Source organism: Grus americana, chromosome 3 (assembly GCF_028858705.1).
Source record: "Grus americana isolate bGruAme1 chromosome 3, bGruAme1.mat, whole genome shotgun sequence".
In the NCBI taxonomy this organism is placed as follows: Eukaryota; Metazoa; Chordata; class Aves; order Gruiformes; family Gruidae; genus Grus; species Grus americana.
In genome coordinates, this window is record NC_072854.1 from 17,290,688 (window position 1) to 17,315,040 (window position 24,353).

The 24,353-nt window shown below is 37.5% G+C and overlaps 1 protein-coding gene across 3 annotated transcripts in view; it reads right to left on the minus strand.

Annotated features, from left to right (window-relative positions):
• ASAP2 (ArfGAP with SH3 domain, ankyrin repeat and PH domain 2) overlaps nucleotides 1-24,353 on the minus strand; it is a 96,688-nt gene that overhangs the window by 59,604 nt on the left and 12,731 nt on the right. For all 3 annotated transcript variants that reach the window (XM_054820180.1, XM_054820181.1, XM_054820182.1), the window contains exons 2-3: nucleotides 13,806-13,878; nucleotides 9,645-9,790 (exon numbers count right to left, since the gene is read on the minus strand). In XM_054820180.1, coding sequence (XP_054676155.1) covers nucleotides 9,645-9,790; nucleotides 13,806-13,878 — 219 coding nt within the window. The remainder of the gene's footprint in view (nucleotides 1-9,644; nucleotides 9,791-13,805; nucleotides 13,879-24,353) is intronic.

The window sequence follows — 24,353 nt, forward strand, 5'->3', positions numbered from 1 at the left end:
GCACTTACATATTTTAAGTTCATCAGTATATTTTAAATTAATCTTGTTTACTTTCCAGTCTCTTCAGACCTATTCCATAAAAAACATCTGCTATTCTCACATACATGGCATCTTACTCTGACAGAAGTTATAAAGACAAAGAATGCTGGCCTGTAAAAAAGCCCCTATTCCAATATTTTCCATGTATTTTTAAAAAGTAATACATCTGCCTTATTTATCTCATACAAACGTTTAAATAAGGATTCTATGAGGTCTTGGACATGCAAATAATTCAAGAGTAAACAATTCAAAAAGAAAAAAATAATTTCAAATGAAGACAACAGTAAGATAATAAGTATCTGTACAATAATACTTTGATAAGGAAAAAGACTGAAGAAAGATAGTAGGAATAAGACAGTAAGCAGCATACACCAGGAAAAGACAGACTTCATGTCCAATCCTTTCTGATTCAGGGAAAATGTTCAAGGCATGGGCCATGATGTCTAGGCACAGAGCTTAAACTGTAACAATTCAAATGGATTGCACTGAAGAGTAAAAACCAGATCATTTTAGAACCACACAATGGAAAAAACTCAGAATAACTTTTGCAGTAGTTTGGCGAAGGTTGCCTTTGGATGGGTTTGTTTCTTTGATGTTATTGTTAGTTGTTATTTTAAAATGTGATTTTTTTTTCCAAGAAGCACAGAAATGTGTATCTGAAGATGGATTTCAGATGTTCAAAGTACAGAAAGAAGTTTACATCACAGAATCATAGGATCTTAAGGTTGGAAAAGATCTCTAAGATAATCAAGTCCGTCCATCAACCCAACACCACCATGTCTACTAAACTATGTCCTGAAGTGCCATGTCTACATGCTTTTTAAACACCTCCAGGGATCGTGACTCCACCACTTCTCTGGGCAGCCTGTTCCAATGCCTGACCACTCTTTTGGTGAAGAAATTTTTTCCTAATATCCAATCTAAACCTCCCCTGGCACAACTTGAGGCCATTTCCTCTCGTCCTATCACTTGTTACTTGGGAGAAGAGACCAACACCCACCTGGCTACAACCTCCCTTCAGGTAGCTGTAGAGAGCAATAAGGTCTCCCCTCAGCCTCCTTTTCTCCAGCCTAAACAACCCCAGTTCCCTCAGCCACTCCTCATAAGACTTGTGCTCTAGACCCTTCACCAATTTCGTTGCCCTTCTTTAGACACGCTCCAGCACCTCAATGTCTGTCTTGTAGCGAGGGGCCCAAAACTGAACCCAGTACTTGAGGTGCGGCCTCACCAGTGCCAAGCACAGGGGGATGATCTCTTCCCTAGTCCTGCTGGCCACAATATTCCTGATACAAGCCAGGATGCTGTTGGTCTTCCTGGCCACTGAGGCACACTGCTGGCTCATGTTCAGCCAGTTGTCAATCAGCACACCCAGGTCCTTTTCTACCAGGCAGCTTTCCAGCCACTCTTCCCCAAGCCTGTAGCATTGCCTGGGGTTGTTGTGACCCAAGTGCAGGACCCGGCACTGAACCTTGTTGAACCTCATACAGTTGGCCTTGGCCCATCGATCCAGCCCATCCAGATCCTTCTGCAGAGCCTTCCTACCCTCCAGCAGATCAACACTCCCACACAACTTGGTGTCATCTGCAAACTTACTGAGGGCGCACTCAATCCCCTCGTCTAGATCATTGATAAAGACATTAAACAAGACTGGCCCCATCATGTAGCAACAAATGCTTCTGTTTCTTGATGAACAATGTCAAGAACATCAAAGTCCCTTTTAGTGTAAGCCATTCAGAGAAGAAAGGACACCATCAGGAACTTAAAGAAAAAAAATAGATCCAATTGTCATGCTTCAGCCTCCCCAGAATGTAAAAATACAAAACATTGTTACACTATAGTTACTTGGTGGCCTCACTAGAACAGACTCAGAGGTCCCATCTCCAGTGGTACTAAACAGCTGCTATTCAAACAAAGCCCCCAAATCCCCACCCTTCTTCTTAAAAGATACTACCTTGCTGTATTTGCTTGAAATTTCAGCCAGCAATCAAAGAGAAAGTGAACACACATCAATTTTAAAGGTTTAACAGAGTTCCTCTGCATGGGAAGGTTGAAGAAATACAGAAAATCTGGCCTTTTAAACTCTTACTACAAATCAAATTTCCCCTCCTCTACCCTACTTTTCCTCCCCCCCAAAAAAACTGCAGGATTCAACCACAGCCCTTTAGAATTACCAAGTTAAATTTCAACTGTGTTGTTTTTTTTAAAAATAATCCCTATAAAAATTGAAAGAGCAACATCTACACATGCTTAGCTGGCAGTGCTGGAAATCATCCACCTCGTAAGTTCTCAGCAGTACTACAACATCTACATATCAACATAACTATGCTCAAAGTTAATAATACTGTATCTTGTAGATACATGAGATAAGTGAAAAGGTTTAAATCACACAAAACTGAAGTAAAAAAATAAAAACTTCCAGAAGAAGACAGATGGAACGCATAGACCTATGGACATGCACAGAATGGCTATTCAGGTGGAGATGCAGAAGAGGTGTCATCTAAGATATCATGCTATGCAAAGCTTTCTACTTTGTTACTCTGTTTTATTAATATGATGCAGTCAAATCTCTAACCTAAAGATAAATACTTTCATAACTTCCATTCGATTATTCTTCAAATCCAGATAAATAGGCACAAAGCAAGAATAAAGCACTTCTCAGCAGCAGACTCAAGAAAACTGTTTTTTCCTTAAGTCAGAAAAGAAAAAAATGTCAGACCCTCAAGTATTATCCCAGACATATTCAGGTAAACATCAATCAAGCCTCTAAAACAGTTCTGGATGTTTCCTAGAATTTCAAGTCATGGGGCCTGAAGTCCAATGCAACTTTTAAAAAAGGAGAAAAACACTAACATTCTTTTAAAAAGTTTGGAGAATGTTTGCCTATTCAAATTAATTCCTCTGTGTGCTATCACCTGCATATTACTATCAGTCTATTGCACTCTCTATGCTCCTATTTTATTTGCAACAAATATAAACATACATAATACATGAACTTGTGATTATTAACCTAGTTAGATGAATCATACTTGCTCATATTTATAAATCAATAAGCAATATACAGAAGAAAGATCTTACATGTTTTTCTCCTCTTTCTTGAGAAGCTTCGGCTGAACTATTTAAAATTGTAAACCCACTTTTGGCACGCAGAGAAGCATTAATATGCTGCAGCTCCTATTCTGTGTGTGTACAGGGAGCTAAAATGTATACAACTGCCTCTACATTTTGACTATTTTCTTTTAAAATATTCTTTAAAAAGAAATATGCACAAAGGTGCAGGAAAGCTTCACAGAAATTAAAGTCATCCTGTGTCAGAGGAACGCTAGCAAGTTCCACGTGTTTTAAAAAAAAAGAAAGAAAAAAAATAGTTGACCTGGTTTCCACTTCCCAAACTGCTGCTTTGGCAAACTCAGAGTTTTCCTCTGACAGCTTCCAACAAGATAAGACGACAGAAACAGGGTAATAAATTAAAGCTTCCTAAGTTGGAGAAGGCTCAGAGGAGAAGAATAAATGTCAGGAGGGAGAATGTAAAAATAAACAAACACGTAGCTGCCAGAAGTGATGGTAGAGGCAACAGGCAAGCCAACATTTGCAAAGGGGAAACACAATTTTCAAGGAGTTTAAGAGCCCATGGTTGAACACCAAAGTTCTTCATTTGCCAGCCCTCCTGATTAATGAGTCTTTTCCAGAACAGCTTTGGATACTGCTGCCTGCAGTACTTCAACAGGTTTTGCTTTCTAAATCCAAGCCAAAAAAAAAAAAAAAAAAGCCTTTTCACTACGTCAAAAGTTAAATACTTTTCTTAACATGTAGATGAACAGAGCAGACCTTAAACCATTTTCAATTTGAACCAAAATTCAGACAGTTGAACAGTGTATGATATGACTCCTACTGCCATTACTAAAGCACAGATGCAAATCCATGTACTTGAATGGGGGCTTCTCACCCACCAATGAACTCGGGTGTGCGCAAGTGACAGTTGTACTGCCTGCTGACAAATCATTCTTTAATTTATTTTCATTTTTTTATGGCAAGTACTATTGGACTAAATACTTTCCGAAAGTTTTCCCAGTTGTGTGAGCTTTAGGAGGGCAATGCCAATCAACACAGCAGGAAGCAAGTGGAAATCAGGACATCTGCTATAGACAAGATGCAGTTTGTTTGTCTGAACTTGGAGCTTTTAGCATCTAACCCCAAGACTTCAGAAAATCACGTAACATAAAGACTTGTAGCGCAAGCTTTGATCTTTGCACCACGTCTCCCTCTTGCACACAAGGACACAACGCTGCCTTTTCGCTGTCCTCACCCCCTGCCCTGCCTGCAGCGCAGTGGTATGTCCCATAGCACAGACTGCGTCCCACCAGGTGGGTGGCTGAGGTGGGACATCACCTGCAGCCCACGTATGCCATAGGACAAGTGACTCCAGTGAAGCAGGAGCTGAACACCACTAAGTGCCCACGTGGAGCTGATGGCTCCACTCCCCAGAAAAATGCCTTCGCACAAGATACCAAGTGTTGCTACCATGTACTACTTGGAAACAGCCCCTGCACCACCACCAATACATGAACTACAGGCTGGGAACTTCTCTATTAGGAAGTGCAAGTGCAAAATGACAGGAAATATATTTTTTAAAGTATTCTTAAAAGCATAAAGTGAAGACTTTTAAAGCAAAGGCAGAAAGAGACTTGAGGTTATTCTAGCCCATCTTCCTTGCCAGTGGAGGAGAATTCCCAATTGCACATTTTCTAGCCTAGGTTAAAACACCTAAGTAGTAAGCTTCTATTGCTTTCTCTGGGACACTTCATCTATTATTTTCACAGTGAGATCCCATTTATATGCAATTTATTATTTTCCTCTTTACAATCACAGTTATCTGTGAGGCAAACCATGCATTCCAATTCTTCTAAGCTTTCTTCATAAATCAACCGATTCAAGCCCTGATCATTTTTTGTTACTGTCCTCTGAATTTCTTCCAGTTGGATCAATATCTTTTTGGCAAAGAAATAAAGATAAGATTCCAGGTGGAGCTGAACCCATGCCACTAAGGAGGAATTATTACATCTTGGTTTATATCTTTACAAGCATAAATCAAACAGTACTCCTATCTGTTTCCTCTTACCATAAAGTCAATCTTTCTTCAAGTGTACCAGTGAAAAACAGAAACACCGCAACTTAAATCATTAAGTTTCACATATAATACTCCAACCACAAATATGTGTATTTGTAGCTTTTTTTAATGCACTTATGTTAGTTAAGTCCTTCTAAACAAAATATACCTGTGAAGGTTCAGGCACCAAGTTGTGGGTTTTTTTTTTTTAAACTTTAGTCTGAACTATTACCCTGGAAAGAAAATTCTGGGCATAAATTTGGTCAGTTCATTATATAATACAGAAAAGATACTTTCTTCAGTTTTTTTTATCTTTTACTTTTAAGCAAATCTCCCTTCTTCTTACATTTAAAAAAAAGAAGTAAAACAGGAGCATACAGTCAGAAAAATATTATCACAGTTCTTCCATTTCTCCTGGCTAAAAATCCAAGGATTATTAATAGAAAAACTTCCCACATGGAATCTCTTCCTCCCAGCTACCTTCCACAGAGTGCAAATATCAGATTCTAGTCCTCTCAATGCAGCATGTTTCATCAGCTTTAAATTTAAATAAATGAAAAAGAAAGGACAAGAGCATGTAGAAGAACAACAAATAGAAAAAATGGAATTTGTCAAATAGCTACTTCATCTTCACAGATCAAATCCCTTTTCAAGGACTGCTGACAAAGACGTCAGGCAACTACAGATTTTATTTCTTCTTGGTCTAGCAATCTAAGAATAGGATTTAAAGGAAAGTTATTTAAAGTGCAAACACATTGCAATGAGCCTTTCCTTGTCCTAACATTTTTCGTATTAAGACTCACACCTTTCTCACTTGCACTGAATTTATTAGGAATACAGACTAATTAACACCATAAGCAAATGCCATACAGACCTAGCCCACCTGGGAACTGCGGGTGCTACCATTCCATCAGGAATTAGCACCGAGGTTACCATCAAGAAGCAATACTGTACATGCCACAAAATGTATCGTGTTACCTCTGAAAAGGTCTCTAGAATTTTCTGCTAGTTCATTACCAAAAAAGACATCCTGATTGCTCGATCTTCTTAAAAAGATTTCTAATCCAGAAGTTGAAGAAAAATTTGTAGCTTGATATTAGAGCGATGGCAAGAGAAAAAAAAAAAAAAGCACAGTGTATCATAAACTGATCCAGACAGTGCAAACAATGTGTTAGAAAGGCTGAAGCGAGTAGTTACAAGGACCTGATATGCAATAATTACAGTATAAAGTAAATTTATTTCTTCTCTTGAAGATGTGTTTTACAAATCACTTCGAATATGAAGAACCAAATTTCCTCAAAGTTTGGGGTTTTTTTTTGTTTTATGCACTATTTGAAAGTGCACATATAAAAGAAGTGTAGCAAAACATATATTAAAAACAACAAGACTTGAACTTTAAACGTGAATACTTTACAGTTGAATAATTGAATTCCAAGAAAAAAAACCTTTAGCTGTTAATGAAATATTTGAATACAATGATGTCTTGATAAGTCCATGAAAACATCAAATTCTTTTGGGAAACCTTTAAAAATATTAGAGAAAACACGAACCTAAAACCCCCATTAAAGTAGAACAACTTTATAATGGCTTCCCTTTACCTTACTAAAGACAAGTTTAAGGAAAATCTTTTTTGCAGAACCACTTTAGAGCTACAGCTCTAAATGCAACCCAGGCCAAGAGCTGACAGAACACATCAGATTCTAGAAACAAATGTAAAATATATGACAAAGCAAAACTTGACAGTAGCCCTAAAGCTTTGCCAGTGTTAATAGCTTTGGCATCTGCTCCAGTCTGAACATGTCCTCTCACTTCCTTGCACATTCCCCACTCATTTCAGCTAAATCTTCAGTGGAAATTCAGTGCCCTGTGAAACTCCAGGGATAGATCTATTAAAAAGAGTACCTTTCAGAATGTTTTTGGTTTTTGTTTTGTTTTTTTTAAAGCAGCAAGTTGTACGGCCCTGGCTATATTTTAATGAAACTATTTACAACCAAAATATATTGGGTGCTACAAGGAAACACCAGAGGAGAGGGATGTTTTTACTGCCAACATGCTTAAAGCATTCAGAGTTGGATACTTCACCACACTGTGAGAATGCATGGAGCTTGTTTCACATATGGCTGTGACTATAAAAACATAGCACCCCAAACTATTTCCAAGTATAGTCTACTGTATAGGACTTTTTACACTAGTCAATATCCTTATGACCTCTTAGAAAACTAGACCTCCATCAGTGAACTTTTGAACAGATTTTCAAAGTGACCAGCTACCAACAATTTATTCTAGTGGTGTTAACTTCTAATAGGCAAAGTTACACAAAACTATAATAAAATTAAACTACTATAAAATTATAACTCTCTAATTATCTTATAATTATAGAATTCTTGTTTCTAAATATGGTATTTTCACACAGTGATGAAGCTTACATCTTTTTTTCGTTTTTGTTTTTGTTTTTTTGTTTTGTTTTGTTTTGTTTTTTTTTCTGGAGGAAACTATTTTCCTAGAAAGACACCAAATTCAAGGACTATTCGGTTCCTCTATTTCTGCAGCTCTCCTTTGCTAGTCAGGAGAAAACAAAAAACTTCAAACCTCAACAATATGAAGCATACTAGGAAAGAGCAAAACCTTACAGAGACCTGTCCTTCACCAGACAGTATTAGAGAGAAGGTGTCTATACTATTGCTATGTTAAAAAAAAATAAAAAATAAAAAATTCATGTCTATGCAAAATTATTATTCACTTCAAAAACAGAGAAAAGTAGAATCACAAACTGAGAAAAACTAAAGACTTAGCTACTATATCATGACATATCCTCTTCTCATACAAACTGAAGCAAAAAAAAGAAAATAGAGTTGCTAGTGAAAAAGCAGTACACAGCAAAAACATGTAGAAATATTCCTTGGAGAAGACACACAAAATGCTTACGTGTATAAGAAAAGGTAATAAAGCCATACATCCCACTTCCTATAGATATTTATTTTGTTTTTATTTTCCTTTCCAGTTTGTGGAAGAAAAGTTATTCTTGTCAGAAACATTTTGCAAAGATAGTAATTACTATTTTTAAGAGAACAAATAGCTAAGATTTTTGTAATACTGCAACATTTTTTAGCTTTTAAGTCTTCTTGAAATCTGATACATTAAAAGGTTTTTCTGGGGAGGGGGTGCAGCTTTTAGTAGATTGCTTTTTAAAACCACCTAAAGATGACATTTCCCAGATCCATTTGCCTAATGAAGTTACCATATCGCAATTAATATATGATAGAGAGGGGGTTTTAGTCAACAGAAGCTATCAATTAGAAGACCCATTCTATTTCCCCTTCCATATGAGCAGTCTGCCTCTGTATGGGAGACTCAGGATAAGTGACTGACTCACACTCAGTAAGGATGCTCTTCTGATATGTAATCCCAGATAATATTTGTACATTGAGAGATATTCAAATCAATATGACCACTATGAAATACTTTTCACTGTTGATAAATACATTTGGGGCTAGATTCTCTCTCATCAATATCACAATTGGGTAAAAGCAGAGGACAGCATCAGGGAGTGAATGGGAGTGCCCTAAATCCCATCAGCTGGAAACATTCCCCAAAGAACTGATTATGACCAGCTGGCTGCAAACTACAGACATTTGGTCTAGACTCACAAAAGCATTTGATGTGTCTCCATCCCATTGATTTCAGCAGGCACAGACTTTTAAATGCTTGTAGAAATCTGGGTCATCTCCCCTTCCTAGCCCCTGGTTTAAGAGTTCTGTGGTTTCAAGTAAATTTGGGACTCACTAGACATGGGAAAGCTCAAGCTAGTAGGATGTAGTCAGAATCTGCTCTTTTTGTGCCCTCTGATTAATGTGAAATTGAGGCTGAAAATTCTCCATTCATAATTAAAACTCCCACTCTTCCATTTGGCTCCATCCCATTTGGCTTACTGAAGAGTGCTTTTAAGCCTTACTGGCTTCAGTCACACAACTGGTCCCCAGTGGACAGTATTGTCATTATAGCGTTATGTTTGATTTTGTTTTCCTGACTCTTCCTGAGAAGCAGAAGACTTCCTCTTCCAGGGACACTAAAATCTCCCTTTATAAATACAAATGGAAAGTGTGAAAAAGTAAAGTAAAAGCAACATTAACACAGAGTAAATCAAGTTGAGGTTTGCTGGTTTCACAATTCTAATGCCGATATGTACATTTTATAAAAATGTTACAGCTACTTTATTGTGGGAAGCTTATAGATGTGAGAATTGTTGGAAGAGGGATTTTTGTTAGGTTGTTTTCATTTTTGTGGTGCTTTGGTTTTGTTTTGGTTTTTTGGTTTTGGATTGTTTTGAGTTTTTCAAGGGGAAAGCCTAGGGCAGGAGACATTTTCCTAAGCCGAGAATTTTTTAAGAACAGTGGCTGCTAAAACACAAATTGTCTTCAACATGAAGAGCTGTTATAATACAGAAATACAGTCTTTGTAATGGTCTTAAAATTTCAATATGTTTTTCTTAAGTAATTCTTACCAAATTTTTGAAGAGTGCAGTTAATTCCTTTGTAAACACAGAAAATTTTAGAAATGCTGTTCCCAAATCTGGGTCATCCCTGCAAACACAGTTGCCACCAAATTTCTCCAGTGCTTGTGTATACTGTTCTTCATTTTCCACGTGAGCTTCAAAAAGAGCAAAACATGAAAATATCATCAGTAGGTAAAACGTTATTGAAATTACAATTGAGTCTTTTAAAAAAAAAAAACAAACCAACCACTTTTCAGAAGATTTCTTGCTAAAAATGCTTACTTGATACAATAAACATTTATTATTTATATTTTAACACTGATACACCAGAAGTATGATGTATCTCACTAATTCTGGTTTATGACTATCTACCCACATGTTGTACAAAGGACAATGTGTCATCAAGACAAGACAATCATCTGACAGGTATCTGCTCTAGAAAGACCCATGATATTTCTGCACCATACTGGAGACTGCATATTAATTCCCAACTCCTATCATGAACTTTCAGGGTCTTTTATTAACACTCCCCAATTTTAACCGTATGCTGTTATGTTTAACTGTGTACTGAACAAAGAAACAGAGGAGTTCAAGCGTGTTGGCAGAGTCCTGGCAATAGATCAAGTAAGACTCTCCACGTCATCTTAGGAAATGGAACTACAAACTACATTACAGAGGAGGACAAAACCCATTTCCACGTTCGCTCTCTGATTCAGAGCAGCAGTGGGGATCTGAAGCAAATCCTAACAGTTGGCACTTACCACAGGCCAGTTCAGTTCTCAAAGCAGTTTTGGTTCACAACAACTAGATTCCTTTCTGTCACAATGAAACCAGAAGCTCTGCCCCAGAAGTGGTCCAGTGCTTAACGGAGACAGCAGGTTCTGAATCACTATGTGGGCTGCACCAATGCGAGTCATCCAGCACACACCTAACGCTTCTACCCTTCGGAAAGCTTTGAGCTGCACGTGTTGGGGGGATATTCAGCCCAGGGAATGAGATGAAATCTAGGCCTAAAGCAAGTTCCTCTGATTCAAATACAAAGGAAATCTGAGGGACCTCAGTCTTAACTACTCCAACCTACTGATTCACTCCTAGGACACCAGATTACTTGCTTGTGTAGACAGGCATAAAAAGTCCCTGTCAATTTGAACTGTGGAATAAAATAAAAAGTCTTTCTGAACCCAAGCTTAGTGACCATGTCAAGCTTGAGGACATGGACAAAGCACACCAAGTTGGCACCTGAGAAAGGTAATGTTGTGTATTTCTTATTCTAGCTGTGGCCAATTTCTTATTCTAGCTGTGGCCAATATCTAATGCTTCAAATGAAGCAGGAAAAAACCCACTCCCTAGAAAACGAATTATGCATTAGAAGGAACAAAGACCCTTTCTTGGTCATTACATGAAACCAGCATAAACACTGAAGATTATTTAGAGAGGATTAATCTGTTCAAACAAACAAAGATCCAGTTTCATTTCAAGCCCATTTATATACACCAACACATTTAATATCCAAAGAATTCTTGATGCAATGTCCTTTCTCCAAACTTCTATGAATTAGTTATACAACCTGTTCAATAAACCTAGCACGCTCCAACTTGAAAACAAGCCTATCTGTTCACACTCCTATTTGGACAGCCATTCAAGAACTTTATTTCTCAAGTAGCTACAAGTTTTCTTTAATTTCCAGTATATGAAACTAAACCCCTGTGGACTAGTGGTATAATGTTGTGTAATTAAAGATTGTCATAATGTACATGCAGAATTGAAGTTACATAAGTGGCATTAATTCTACAAGTTTCTACCTTGAGTGCTTGAATTTGCAGCCTGTAAAAGATAATTTGTATATAGCCATTCAATTTAAAAAAACTAAGTCCTAGCACTGAACTGTACTTATGTTTCCTCAGCATCAACAGCAAGGACTGAGCACTTACCAAACTTTTTGCTACTTGAGTTGTAGGATGAAGTAAGGGTGTTCAACTATTGTGTGACGTACGCACACCTGAACAAGCTTTGAATGAAGTGGTACAGACAGCAAAAAACAGGATGTGGCAGGTCACAACTCCTCTAGTTCACACAGCTACCCAGTAAGGTGAACTATTTCCATGTTGCTTTCTGCATTCTTACTGCTTCTTCCATCCAACTTAGCCTATTTGAACCCAGGTGAGGATGGAGGTCAGGGTACAATTCATATAGCAAAAAGAGAAGGGTGCCACTGAATGAAAACAAGGTGAAAAGACTGCTGCCATTACTTGTAGTTGGATGTGCAATCAGCAGCTGAACCATGCTGACTTTATACCTCAGGAAACAAGAGCTTTCTATTCCACACAGCATCCCCAAGAGTTTTCTATTCCCCAGCATCCTAGGCACCGTTCTTCTGGATCTACGTATCAGACTAAACAAAGCCAACAAACCAGCAGCTCAACAGCAGTTCTGAGACACTGCCCAGAATGCTGATGGTAGTTGTTGCAGCAATACTATTAGCTGAGCTGGTACTCCACCAGTGCTTCTGAAGAACACAAAATATTTTTTCATGGAATCCTCCAAAATAGTCTCCCTGCCCTATGGTTTCTTCCTGATGGATTTTAAAAGTTTCTCTACAAACAGAAGATTTGGAATCTATCCAAAAAGGAAATCTGAGCCATGTTTGTTTGAAGGTTTAGAGGCTCTTTTAAGTAAAAAACTAAATTATTTACAAATTGGAGTCACAATCTAATCCTCCATAATGGTTTCTAAATTCACAATTAAAAAAGAAAGCCAAAACATGTACACTTAATACTCAGAGAACCTATATTAAAAATCCAGTAACTGTGTTCTTAGGAGTGCAGGGCCATAGTTTTTGTTTTGTCAAAAGAAACCCCAAGGGCTGGCAAGTGGCTGGGTTAGTGATATTTCTGCTGGTGGAAGAGAAATGCCTCCAAACCTTTATTGCCAAGATTGGGCACCATGAATTTAAAAACTGGGCAAGGTACTGATTTTATGCAGAAACTGTAGTGATTTGCTACAATGCTCTAACAAGTACACTGATTATGAGACATAGTCAAGCACTCAAAAATAAAAACCAACCAAAAAAACCCAAACCCAACCAACAACAAAAAAAACCCAGAAGAAAGGGTGCCAAATAAATATGTAACAGATGATACAACTCCAGATGAATCATAAACTGGACTCGCCATGATCCACAGATAACAGCTTCATTATGTTAGGCAAGAAGGAACTTCCTTTCAATTAGCTTATAAGAATTATACCACAACAGCAATTCTTGCTATAACCTTATATCTGAACATCAACATGCCCATAAGTTTTGTCAGATATTGGTGGCTCTCCGAGGTCGCCAGGCCTATCTATTTTGCATATAATAGAGGTTTTGTTAGCTCTAATTGCTATGAACGGCAAAGCAAGGACAAAAACCAACAAAATGCTGTTTCTTATCCACAAAAACAAATGCTGTTTCTTATTCACAAAATGCTGCTGATCCACAAAACCAAAAGCTTCAGTTATTTTTTCAAAGAAGATAAACACACAAAACTCCATGAGATTGACACACATATATAAATGCATGCAGCAATAGTTCTTTGTATTTTTATCAGCGTTGTAAGAGGAGTATCGGATTTTGGGCATCATGACAATAAAAAATTGCAGCTCATCAGCTCTCTCTTGTTATGAAGTCCTCAACATACATGACTGGAAGCCACCAGGAAGGGTGAGGTTTCACAAAGCAGTAGAGCCAATGCAGCTTCTTATTGCTGCCAAAGAGAGTAACCTCACCACTCCCATGGTCTCAATGATACATATGCCTTACCATTTCAGGTGCTCATCTAATCCCAGTTCAGTTGATTTCACTCCATATGCAGCTTTATATGAGCTAAAAATCTCATCTAGGGATCTGCCAGAGGTGGCAGAAGGAGCAGGTAGCCCAGATCTGGTAGAAAGAGGAAAGCACGGCTTCCCTGCTTCATAGCAGTACAGCAGCTAGATAGGTTCAGCTACCTCACAAAATTTCATTCTTACTGAGCTCACAATCAAGCAGCTAGTTCAAGACTGCTATTTAAAATGTACATTTTTCTCTTCTCAGAATCACCCATATAACTCTTTCTGACTCAGTAAGACGACTGACTATTTAAATCCTCCAGTTTCACCAATATAAACTACCAGAAATTATTATGTACTTACCCAGACCAGATATGTTTATGGCTTTGACAGATTTCTTCATTTTATAGAGAACAGTTCGGTCAACATCCAGAGCCTAAAACAAAAGAGAAAAATGAAATGCGAAATACTGTATTGTCCTCTGGCAAACCCGTGCCCTAGAAACCTTCTGTAATTATAACACTATTATGTCAATTAACTTCATTTCTGTAATTAATAAATTACTTGTCGGTTGTTCCCACCCCCATCCATACAACCTATTCTGTCTCCTTGTCCACAAAAATACATCTTCCCTCTTTTGCCGGTGACCAACATCCCATATATCCAGCACAATCTAAAATGAAACTATTCACACAATATCTTTTTCCTATGTTAAATTATTAAAGAAGCTTAAAACAGTTTCAATCCATCGTGTGTTCTGACACTTCTGAAGAAACAAGCAATATCACTTCCCCAGGCAGAATATTAAAAGTGGAATTTCATTTCAGTTTCCTCGATAATTTAGTTAATTAATTGTACTCCCAACCATATGAACTTTCTCACTGCTGTGCTGAACAAAATAAATTCCATATCTCTCAAATATCTTTCACACATTTTAGCACTAGGCAAAGCTTTCACAAACACAACATAAAATTCAAGTTTAAATCCTGTCCAGAATACTTAAGCACTTAAAACCAATTTGTTTCAAAGAAAGAAGTGGAAGCAGGCAACCATTTTGCCTACTGAAGTGAAATATGGGCAGACCCAAAAATGTACATTTGCTCCATAACGGAGAAGCAGAATAATGGTAATACAAATGATTTCAAAAAAAAAAAAAAAAAAAACCAAAACAAAAACCCCACTTTTGTGAAACTGCAAGAAAATTTAAGTATGAGTTCCAGAGATGGCGATGTCTTTAGACCCCACTGAAGAATGACACCGAACACTACAAATTATATTATGCCAAGAGCTGTTTAGCATGATACATGCTAAAAAAAGCAAACAAAAAGCACCAAATTAATTCCAGTTTTCATTCAAAAGATTTCAGTGAATTGCAGCAGCTACACATCTGACTTACCATTGTTTTATTGTTAATAATTTGTGTAAGAGAAATGATGCAGAAAAGTCAGTTGCTAGGATCCTATCCAATTATTTTAACATACTGAATGCAAAAAGAAATATTATCCCTCATATTTATGGGAGTATTCTTAAACAGAATCCATTCAGACCACAAATAGCTGGGCAAAATCTCTGCAACATTCCATGGAAACCAACAGATTTAGATGTTGCCTTAACGTTAATGTTATAGTGTCATAGTACTGCTATATCCATCGGAAGTTTTACCTCCAGCATCTTTATAGTCCACATCTGAAACATATTAGCAGAAGTGCAGAGGCATTTTCACCTGGGAATTCTGAAGTACAGAGGAAGGGGAAAAAACCCCTAAGAAAGTCCGTAAAAGTCACACATAGCTCTTGCGTTGCTTCAGCAATTTGAATTGCATCCACTGTAACAAAGCTGTATACAGTGCCATCTCAAAGGTTAGATTAGTCACCTGTCTGGATGGGAGTACATGAGGTAAACTCCCTCATTGTGTATTCGGTGATTTCTAAATATAACCTCAGAAAAGCACCATCTGATCAGCTGACAGCAGAGGAATGATAATTTCATCAAGGACTACATCAAAGGGCAATTACCCTCCTGGAGACAAAGCAAAAGGAATGTCTCCAACTACAAGCATTACAAATAACAGTCCAAAGAGAAGGCTGACGGCCAGAGACTTAAAAGTTATAGATTCAGTTCCCCGCTAAGTCTCAGATTTGCGTGTGCAGTTGATAAACTATTTAATTTCTGCACCTTAGTTTGGGGGAGGAGGAGAAGAGAGATAAACAAGACAGTACTTCTTAAAAAAGTGTTGGAAGGATCAATGCATTAGATGAATTATGAACCACTTGTACTACTGTGGTCAGGGATCCAGACTGACCTATAGATTCATAAAATGTTCTGCCTCAGTCAGAAAGCACAGACTCTCAGGAAGTGAAAAAACCTGAAGTCCTCTTCCTCAACCAAAGTCATCATTTTGGTCTGCAGCTTCTCTCAATCAGCTTTCACAGGGATTAGGCGGTAGAAGAGCAAACCCGCAAGGCACAGCATCGCCAGGGCCCAACAGAAATGATAGCTAATGCCCCTAACACATCAGTAACGACAATTCAAGCATCTAGTTATCTCAGCGAGCCAGTTCACATAAAAATTCAAAACAAGAATGACGGGGGGGGGATGGGGGGAACACCCCACAGACACTACTGAGGGCAGCAGAACAAGCAAAACCTAACAGCCTAATGTGGTGAAAATGTACAGGACTGCCAGGCCAGGTTTCCTTGGGTTCTCCCTTCTTCCCCTGCCTCCTTTTCAGCTGTGCCAGTGCAAGTGCTTGTGGGGACGTGTCATAAACCACAGGAGAGAAGAGATCCATGCTTTAAATGATGCAAGGAAGGGGGGGCGGGGGGGGAAGTTTGTTCAACTTTCCAACTCTGGCTATCAGGCAGCTCTTTGATACAACATAACACAACGGAAACGACAACGGGAAAAACAGGAATGAGTAGGAGGACCAACATACCCAGGTGCTCCTGCTGAAGAATCCTCCAGGGACATTTCTGAACAAGACTTCAGTAGCTGCATGAGTGTGGTGAGCACTTTTACTACGCTATTACCTCTACCAGCTACATTTTTTTTTAACCTTTAGTGTTACATTAGTCTCAACATCTCTTCACATATTCATTCCCCCAATAGAACAGGCTTTGTAAGTTCAGTTTGTCTGGAAACTGCTACCACATTGTTATGGTGATAGCAGACACTGAGTCTGTAGAACAATGCTGAAAGATCAGGGAACCAACATGACAGAAGCAGGCTAAATACTACCTTGACCAACACTGAGTTAACACTGACTTTGCTAGCTGAGGACTCGGCTCAGCTTCTGTTCAGGTAGATGATCCCCTCCAAGGCATTAAAAAAAGAGAAAAATTATCCCAGTAGCAAAGTATCCTATCTTTGTAGCAAGGCAACTTGGACTCAAACTTGTTATTTTGTCCCTCTCCCAGTCAAAAAAACCCCCAAAAAAAACCCAACCAAAAGAGTGAGGAATTGAAGTAATTTGTGACAGTCAGTACACCGTGCAATTGTATTTGCATATAAAGCCTAAAAGAATATTGTAATTAGCAAAATGAACAAACTGTCACAAAAATAAACTGGTTTATTCTTTAAAAATATGAGTGTTTTACTGTTGATTAAATTAATTGATGTGATTTATGAGAATGGGAAGAAATTCAACAGTGAAGACGGCAAAGTTGTGTATCCAAGGGAAAAATACATACATGAACTGGGAGATCAGTCAGAAAAAAAAAAAAAGGAGAATAAAGGGGTTTGGCTTGCCAGATGATTGCAGAATTACCACAGGGTGCCAAAGTGATATAGCCATGAAAAACAAAACCATGAAGATACAGGTCTCCTTCCACCAAAGACAAGGAAACAAACAAATAAAAAAGAGTCACTGAATACTACATACTCTTTGAAATTAAAAAAGCGTAGGTCCAAAATGTTGGTTTTGACAGCTTACAGGTCTCTCTAAACCACTGGATTTTTTAATCTGATAAATGCTTACAGAAAAATTACACACACGAAATGGCAGGCAATGTAGGTGTTGCTTTCATCCACCAGTATGTGAAGTATGGAATGGAATAAAAAGTCTTTCTTGAACAACTCTGGTTTTATAATTAGTTGACAGGGAATAAGCTGTAGCAAACTTAAAATTGGCTAGCTCAAACAGATAGCTAGAGGGAATTGGAATGTGCCCACTACACAAATATAAATAAGTAAAAAGCACAAAATGCTTGAATAAATAATTTAAAAAAAAAAAAAAAAAAGCATTAAATGTAAGAACAGGCTGCCTTCCTGAAATGATCCCCAGTCACCCAAGGGTATTTGGGCTGTTATCTAGGCAACTAACGATCAATTTGATTTCGTTTGGATAGTATTGCATTGATTGCCCATACCTTGCACTTGTTCAGTTACACTGACAGGCTGTAGGTAGCCTCCTCTCTCCTGAATGGAAAGGGTCCTACCTAAATTCCTTACTGGTGGTAACAAAGAGGAAAAAGGGATAAACGCCGATAAACATTTAAGCTAAAAAATAATGTTAGTATAAGAACAGCTGAGTAAAAGCTGTACCTGAACACACTGTGCCTAGGAATTGGGAAAAGCAAATCCTGTTTGGAAAGCTTTCCAAACAGGAGATAATGGGTAACAGATATCTAGACATTTTAAGAGGGACCTGAAGAAATTTATGAAGGATTATTATGTTGTTTCCTATTGTAGTAACAAACTAGACTTGCTCCTGTAGGAGGTTTCTTCTAGTCTTACATTCCTTTGTGAAATCTTTTGATAATGCTGTAGTTAAGAGTGGCTATGTATGTCTACAGACTGATGGACAAAATACTGAAAAACTTTACATCTTTAATACTGTATTTCAGTCTTGCTTATGGACCAAAAAATGGGGAGGAGGACATTGCCTTTGTTTAATTGAAAGACATCGGTGCTTATTCACAACTCGCGTTTCAAAGTAGCTATTTCAGCATAAAACTTGAAAATGTCAGCTCTTTGTCTTTAGTACTGTTCTTCATATTTTCTCATTGTTTTCTTTGTCCAAATTTTAGCACTTAGAAGTCAGTTTAAATACAGCTGTAGCTTTACTATACTTTGAATTTCTTATCCTGTATTTGTTTCATAAATATACACACACTGCACTGATGCACACATACGTGCCAAAATGCTACCCTCCCCTAATTTAACTGCTTTGTGCACTTTCAGTACAGTGTCAGCAGTGAAATTTAAAATGGCTTCTGATGTTGCATATTCTAGCATTTCTTTTGACCCACTTAAAATGCCCAGTAAACTTCCAAACCAGAAGAAAAGTGACCATGTAATTCATATAGTGGGATCATTTTGTCCTCTCATGTAATGCTTCTAGTTTTGACTCAAAAAAACTCCTTTGCAAGACTGTTTATTTTGGCATCTGTTTATTTCAGCACAATGTAGTCAAAGATGCCATATAAATAATTTCACAGTCCCACTCAGTTTCTACTGATGAGCGCTCAGACTTCCCTCTTATTAAAAACAGTATATAGAGATTTGATTTAGGGGGAAAAAAACAAATTCTATACAGTATATTAGAAGAGAAGTTACGTTATTTTAAAAGTGGTGCTATGCAGTGTGAACTGCAACAAACTCAAAAGTGACCTTCTTGAGCGTCCCCTTGTCAGAGCAATATTTTTCCGAACACAGTATTTATGTCCTGTGTTCATTTACTTTTATGTGACTTCTACTGTTAATCTTGTGAAATCATTTTTAGGGTAAATTACTTTTTACATCAGAATCTATGTGGTGTTGCTGTAGCATATCTACAGATCATAGAAATCACTTGTTTGACAAGCATAAAACACATATGCTATGATCAACCTGGTATTGATCTTGTTCTCTTGACATGAATTTCAAGGCTTCTAAATAAATGGCAATGTCGAATTAAAATACATTAATGTTAGGAAATTTATTATCAAACCTGGTGCTCTTATCAGTAGTATTCTTCAAAATGCATAGCTAACCTCTTAAAATTGCATAGAAACATTATTTAGTTTGAAAACTGTAGATACAATTACAAATTTAGACATCTTTCATTTGCTACGCTTGAACAATATGTAATTTTTCTTTTTTTCCTGTATCTTCAATTAGTTTATCTCTCTATGCAGTTGCCACATGTGATCATATACACCATGAAAAAAAGGAACCCTAAAATTACCTGCAATAGAACTACAATTTATTTTTTTTTAATTGCAATGTTGTTTCTTTCCTAGCAAGTTAAGGCTAACGTTTTGGCACCCATCACAAATATGCTTTGGACATACTGCTAATATATTTTTCCACAAGCTATTCAGTAATACAAGCGTAGGTATTTGGGGTGCCATAGGGTGAAAATTTCAAAATTACAATAATGAAGTAAATGCATTTCCAAGGCCCATATAGAGTGTAGAAGCAGCAACACAATTCATTACACAAAATATTTTAAAGTTCTATATGCCTGATGAGAATTTAGCAACAAACATGTCTGTAATAAGCATACTAGAGAGGGAGACAAGCATACCAAAATACACAGAAGAAAACACAGCTTTTAAAATGAGCACTAGAGAGAAGACTCGACTACCAGTGATCGGTAGCAAAGCTTTTTCACTCACGTAGGAACAAGGTCCAGTTTCACTTGCCAAAGGCCGATTTCCATTTTAACCACTTCAAAGCTTTCTACCTCTGAACAATAAAATGTGCTAACTAATTAAAACCAGACCCATCTTACCAGGAAGAAATCAATCCAAAGTAACTGAAACTTCCTGAAATGTTATTCTACATCCTAGTTCGTATACCACAATCTGCCCTGACTCTTTAAAATAATAATAATACAGCTATTCAAGTCCATTTCACATTGCCTAGAAATATTTAAGCCCACTGGGAAATACAATGTTCACACATTTCATTACTATTTAAAAAAAAAAAAAAAACCAAACAAAAAAACCCAACCCACCTCAAAACTAGCACCAATACAAAAATCCATAATGTATATATATTGTCTAAATAGATTTGTGCAAAATACAGGCTTCTTTCTTTTCAAAGGGGTATTGGCTCAAATTAATAAATATATTTAATACATTTCAGGCTGGCACAAAACATGAATGTATTACTCTTTTCAGTGGAGCGGGGAGGGAGGGGAACAAACTGTTCTATTTTTATCGTATTTAATTGGGGGAGGAAAAAAAGCAGGAAGGGAGAAACTGAGTAATCAAACATCCCAAAGATGATTTTGGCACCTTTTACAGAACCAAAGGGTATGGGGCAGTAGCAGCATAAACGGAGAGCCTCCAGGCTCCAGTGGTTGGATGTTCATTAAACTTCTTTTATGCCGAATTTACAGCACAAGTCTGGGTCTTTATCTAATGCAAGTGTCCTTACACCAGTGCCTCTTTTTTTGGTGGCCCAGAAAATAATTATTTATCTGTAGAGGAAGAGAAAAATAGCCATACTGGGTCAGATCAACACTCCATTTAACCTGATATCCTCTGTCAGTAGCAGCAAACAGCAGATGTTGCGGGCAGCATGCAAAAAAAAAGCACGTACACATCCTTCCCCAGAATAATCTCCCAGTTTCCAGCAATCAGTTTGAAAAGAAAAGACTGAGAGACTCACAACCAGAAACACTACATAGCCCAACAGGCTGTTCTCTAGAGAAACAAGAGCCCCAAGTTTTCTAACTCAAGACAAGGGAAAGTAAAAAAAAAAAAACCTTAACTCGACTTCTTGCAGCTCAGTGCGAGTGCCTTCATCACTGCTGACAGCCTACTGTGGGAAGCAGTGAGGGAGGAAGGGGGAAGGAGGAGGCCATATCATCTTTGCTCTATTTCTTACTTAAAACAGTTGAAAGTCTCTAATACATTCCTTTCTTCTTACCCATAGCAGCTGCATTGTAGAAAGGCTAACATTAACTATTTCACATTTGGACAGGGATTTTGCTGAAAGTATTCACAGAACTGGATCTGAATTTATGAAGTCTTAAGGTAACCATTTTTATTTATTTATATTTTTTAAAAGAAATAAAGAATTCATTGGAACAACAACAACAAGCTTGGAAGTACTGCTAAAGCAGTAACAAAATTTGGGGAAATAAATCCTCAAGTAATTTGAAAAATAATCCTGGATGCAGGAACCCCATACTGCCCATCTAACTGACAAAGATACAAATCAAATATTAACATAGTGACTTTAGATCCACTATCAACAATTATCTTAACCATTGCATCTTTAAAACAAAATCTAATCTCATTCTCAATTTTAGCAATTTGCATTAAGATATTGGGCTACTCAATAGCCATAAATCCTTCTGTACTTCACCCATTCCAGCATTTCAGAATAAGTAATAATGCCAGAGGTGCTGCAGACACTGAACACAAATAGGAATGTCCTTCCCAAAAACAAAAGGACACAGGAAGAAACTCGGTCAGTTAGTAAGGAAAAGAGGTGATCAAATATTTACTGTAGAGACAGCAGAACAAGACTCAGCTCTTGTGCCTTACTGGGTTGGTCTTGTTTAAAAAGTAACAATAGCAAGTTTTGAATACTCATACTCAACAAGCACAATTGTTTTGCTTTTCTGGTGTATCTTTACAGGCAATCTGATGCTTGCTGTAATTAATCCCCTGACTCAAAAGATCAGAGATATCCACAGACCTTCTATCTCAGTTTGTTATTTTTCTATTAGAAATGAACCGTCTACACTGCTGGCCTCAATCTACTTTCCTGTTACAGAAGATGGTAAAAAACTTCCTAAATTATGTTATTCCCCCTCCAAAATCCTCTTTCCATTCTCCTACTGTTATGTCATTTCCTCCCTCCATGTATACGTTTCTTTTCTAAATCCTCTCCAGTTTCCTTCCACTGATCACCTGGCACATTCAGCGAGGGAATGATACAAAGGGTAGAAAAAAAACATCACAGGCATAGTCTGGTGCAAGGCATTCTAACCTCTGAACATATTCTAGAGGAATAATAATTTTAAAAACTTTAATTTTTGCTAATTGCTTTATTTGGAGTGTGCCTGTGAAGAAATATTCCAGAACATTTTCTTCTACAGTAGCTATGTCAGTTAATGTGTATAAATAAGCTCTTAGGTGTGAGCCCTGTCTACTTAAGAGACTGTGAAGGTACAGACACGCAACAAAAAGGACAGGGTTTATGGCAGAATTGTCTCTGCAAAGTGCCTTTCCACAAAAGCATTATTTCTCCAGCATCTGGGTTTGTGGTTCTTGTGGGCCCCATGCCAAGGCAATCTGTTTGAATAAGCATTGGTCTATCCAGCAGAAAAACGTAGTAAACATTTTGGCTCTAACCTATTGTGCATACAGCTAAGGGTACGCATGGTGAAAAGAGATAATACCACTGCTTTGGGAAATTAATGCTTGTAAGTAAAAGGTAATTTGGTTGCAAAGGTAAAAGATGGGAAAATTTGACACAGCTGTATGTTGTATATAAAACCACGCTTGAGCATGATGACTTTGTACAATCACTTTATTTTGTATTACAACAAATTAGTGATGCCTGAAAATCAGAATTCTCTAACAAGCCACTTCTATCAGTAAAGAGAAATCCCAAATCAGAGGTTTGGAGCCTACAAAATGTTACATCATTAATACCAGTCACTACATGATACTGTTGCACACTGAACAAAAAAAAGGTACTGTATCTTTCTATTAATCATTCAATTTCCACAGGATTCCCTCGCTACATAAAGTTGGAAATGCAACAGATAATTAAGCGGGAGCCGACACCAAGTGTTTTTGTATAATAAACCCTCTTGCCTAAGAGAAAAGAATGGAAGCTGCTTATGCCAACTATTTCTCCAGAACACATCCACCTCCTGTACTAACCATTTTTTATACTGAGAAATATATTTTACTTCTCTTTTCACAATTTCACCACCAACATCGCAGCTTTCTGCTACAATCAAAGACAAGATGACTGGACTTCAAATACAGATCTCATAAGCAATGTAACAGTTGTACTTACTCTTTACAGTGCCTCATTTTTAAACAAAGGGTGTGCAAATAAAACTCCCTTATTTATTATTTAATTGTTGTTTAATTTTCCAGTTGCACTAGCCAATTCCTGATATCCATATCCATGTATTTAGTATTACATGCTTCAACATGCTAAGATATATCATTATGTAAAACAAAGTAACATAGATAACAAGATAAAGTTCCAGTGACAACTGTCTTGAACAGCCAAGTAAACTTTACCATCCCTCTACCCATGTCAAAATTCTCTGGTCCTCAGCCTGCAAGAGACTTTTCTCTAGCTTCCTGTTCTTGCATTTCTGTCTGCTGTCAGCATTCATCAAAGCCCTTCATGGTTCGGAGCCCAGCTGTTGGAAGAGGCTGATCCTCACCCTGCATCGCTCAACAGCTTTTATGATGAGCTGGGCTGATGGGATTTTCCTTTTGCAGATTTCTCAATTCAGTACTCTTTTCCCTAGCATTAAATCCTTTTATACACCATCAGAGCCAACAAGAATTAATCTCTGCAGAACATAATGCCCTTTTATTCTCCATATGACAAGCTTTTTGAATAGAGAATTTTTAGTTATTTATGGGAGTAATCAACAAATGAAACGCTTTCCAGATACTCAGAAGTTCCCCCATCAATGGTCTAATTTGGTTTTAGTTGTCTTCAAACTCTCTGCTTGAACCAGGCAGACATCTCAGTTGCAATCTCTATAAAATGATGAAGAACTAAATAGTAAGTTTTCCCTATATGTGATGCACTTACTCTGTCCCAAAAATCAAAATTTTTGTGGTGTGCGCACAGATCAACTGGATGCCACAAAATGACCTATGCCTCCCCATCCAGTGCTCCTTTTACTTTTTATCTTCTTTATTTATCCAGTAATTCTAGGGACCAGAAATTAACCAAGAAAAGAGTCTACAGCAACGTAGCACAAACTTC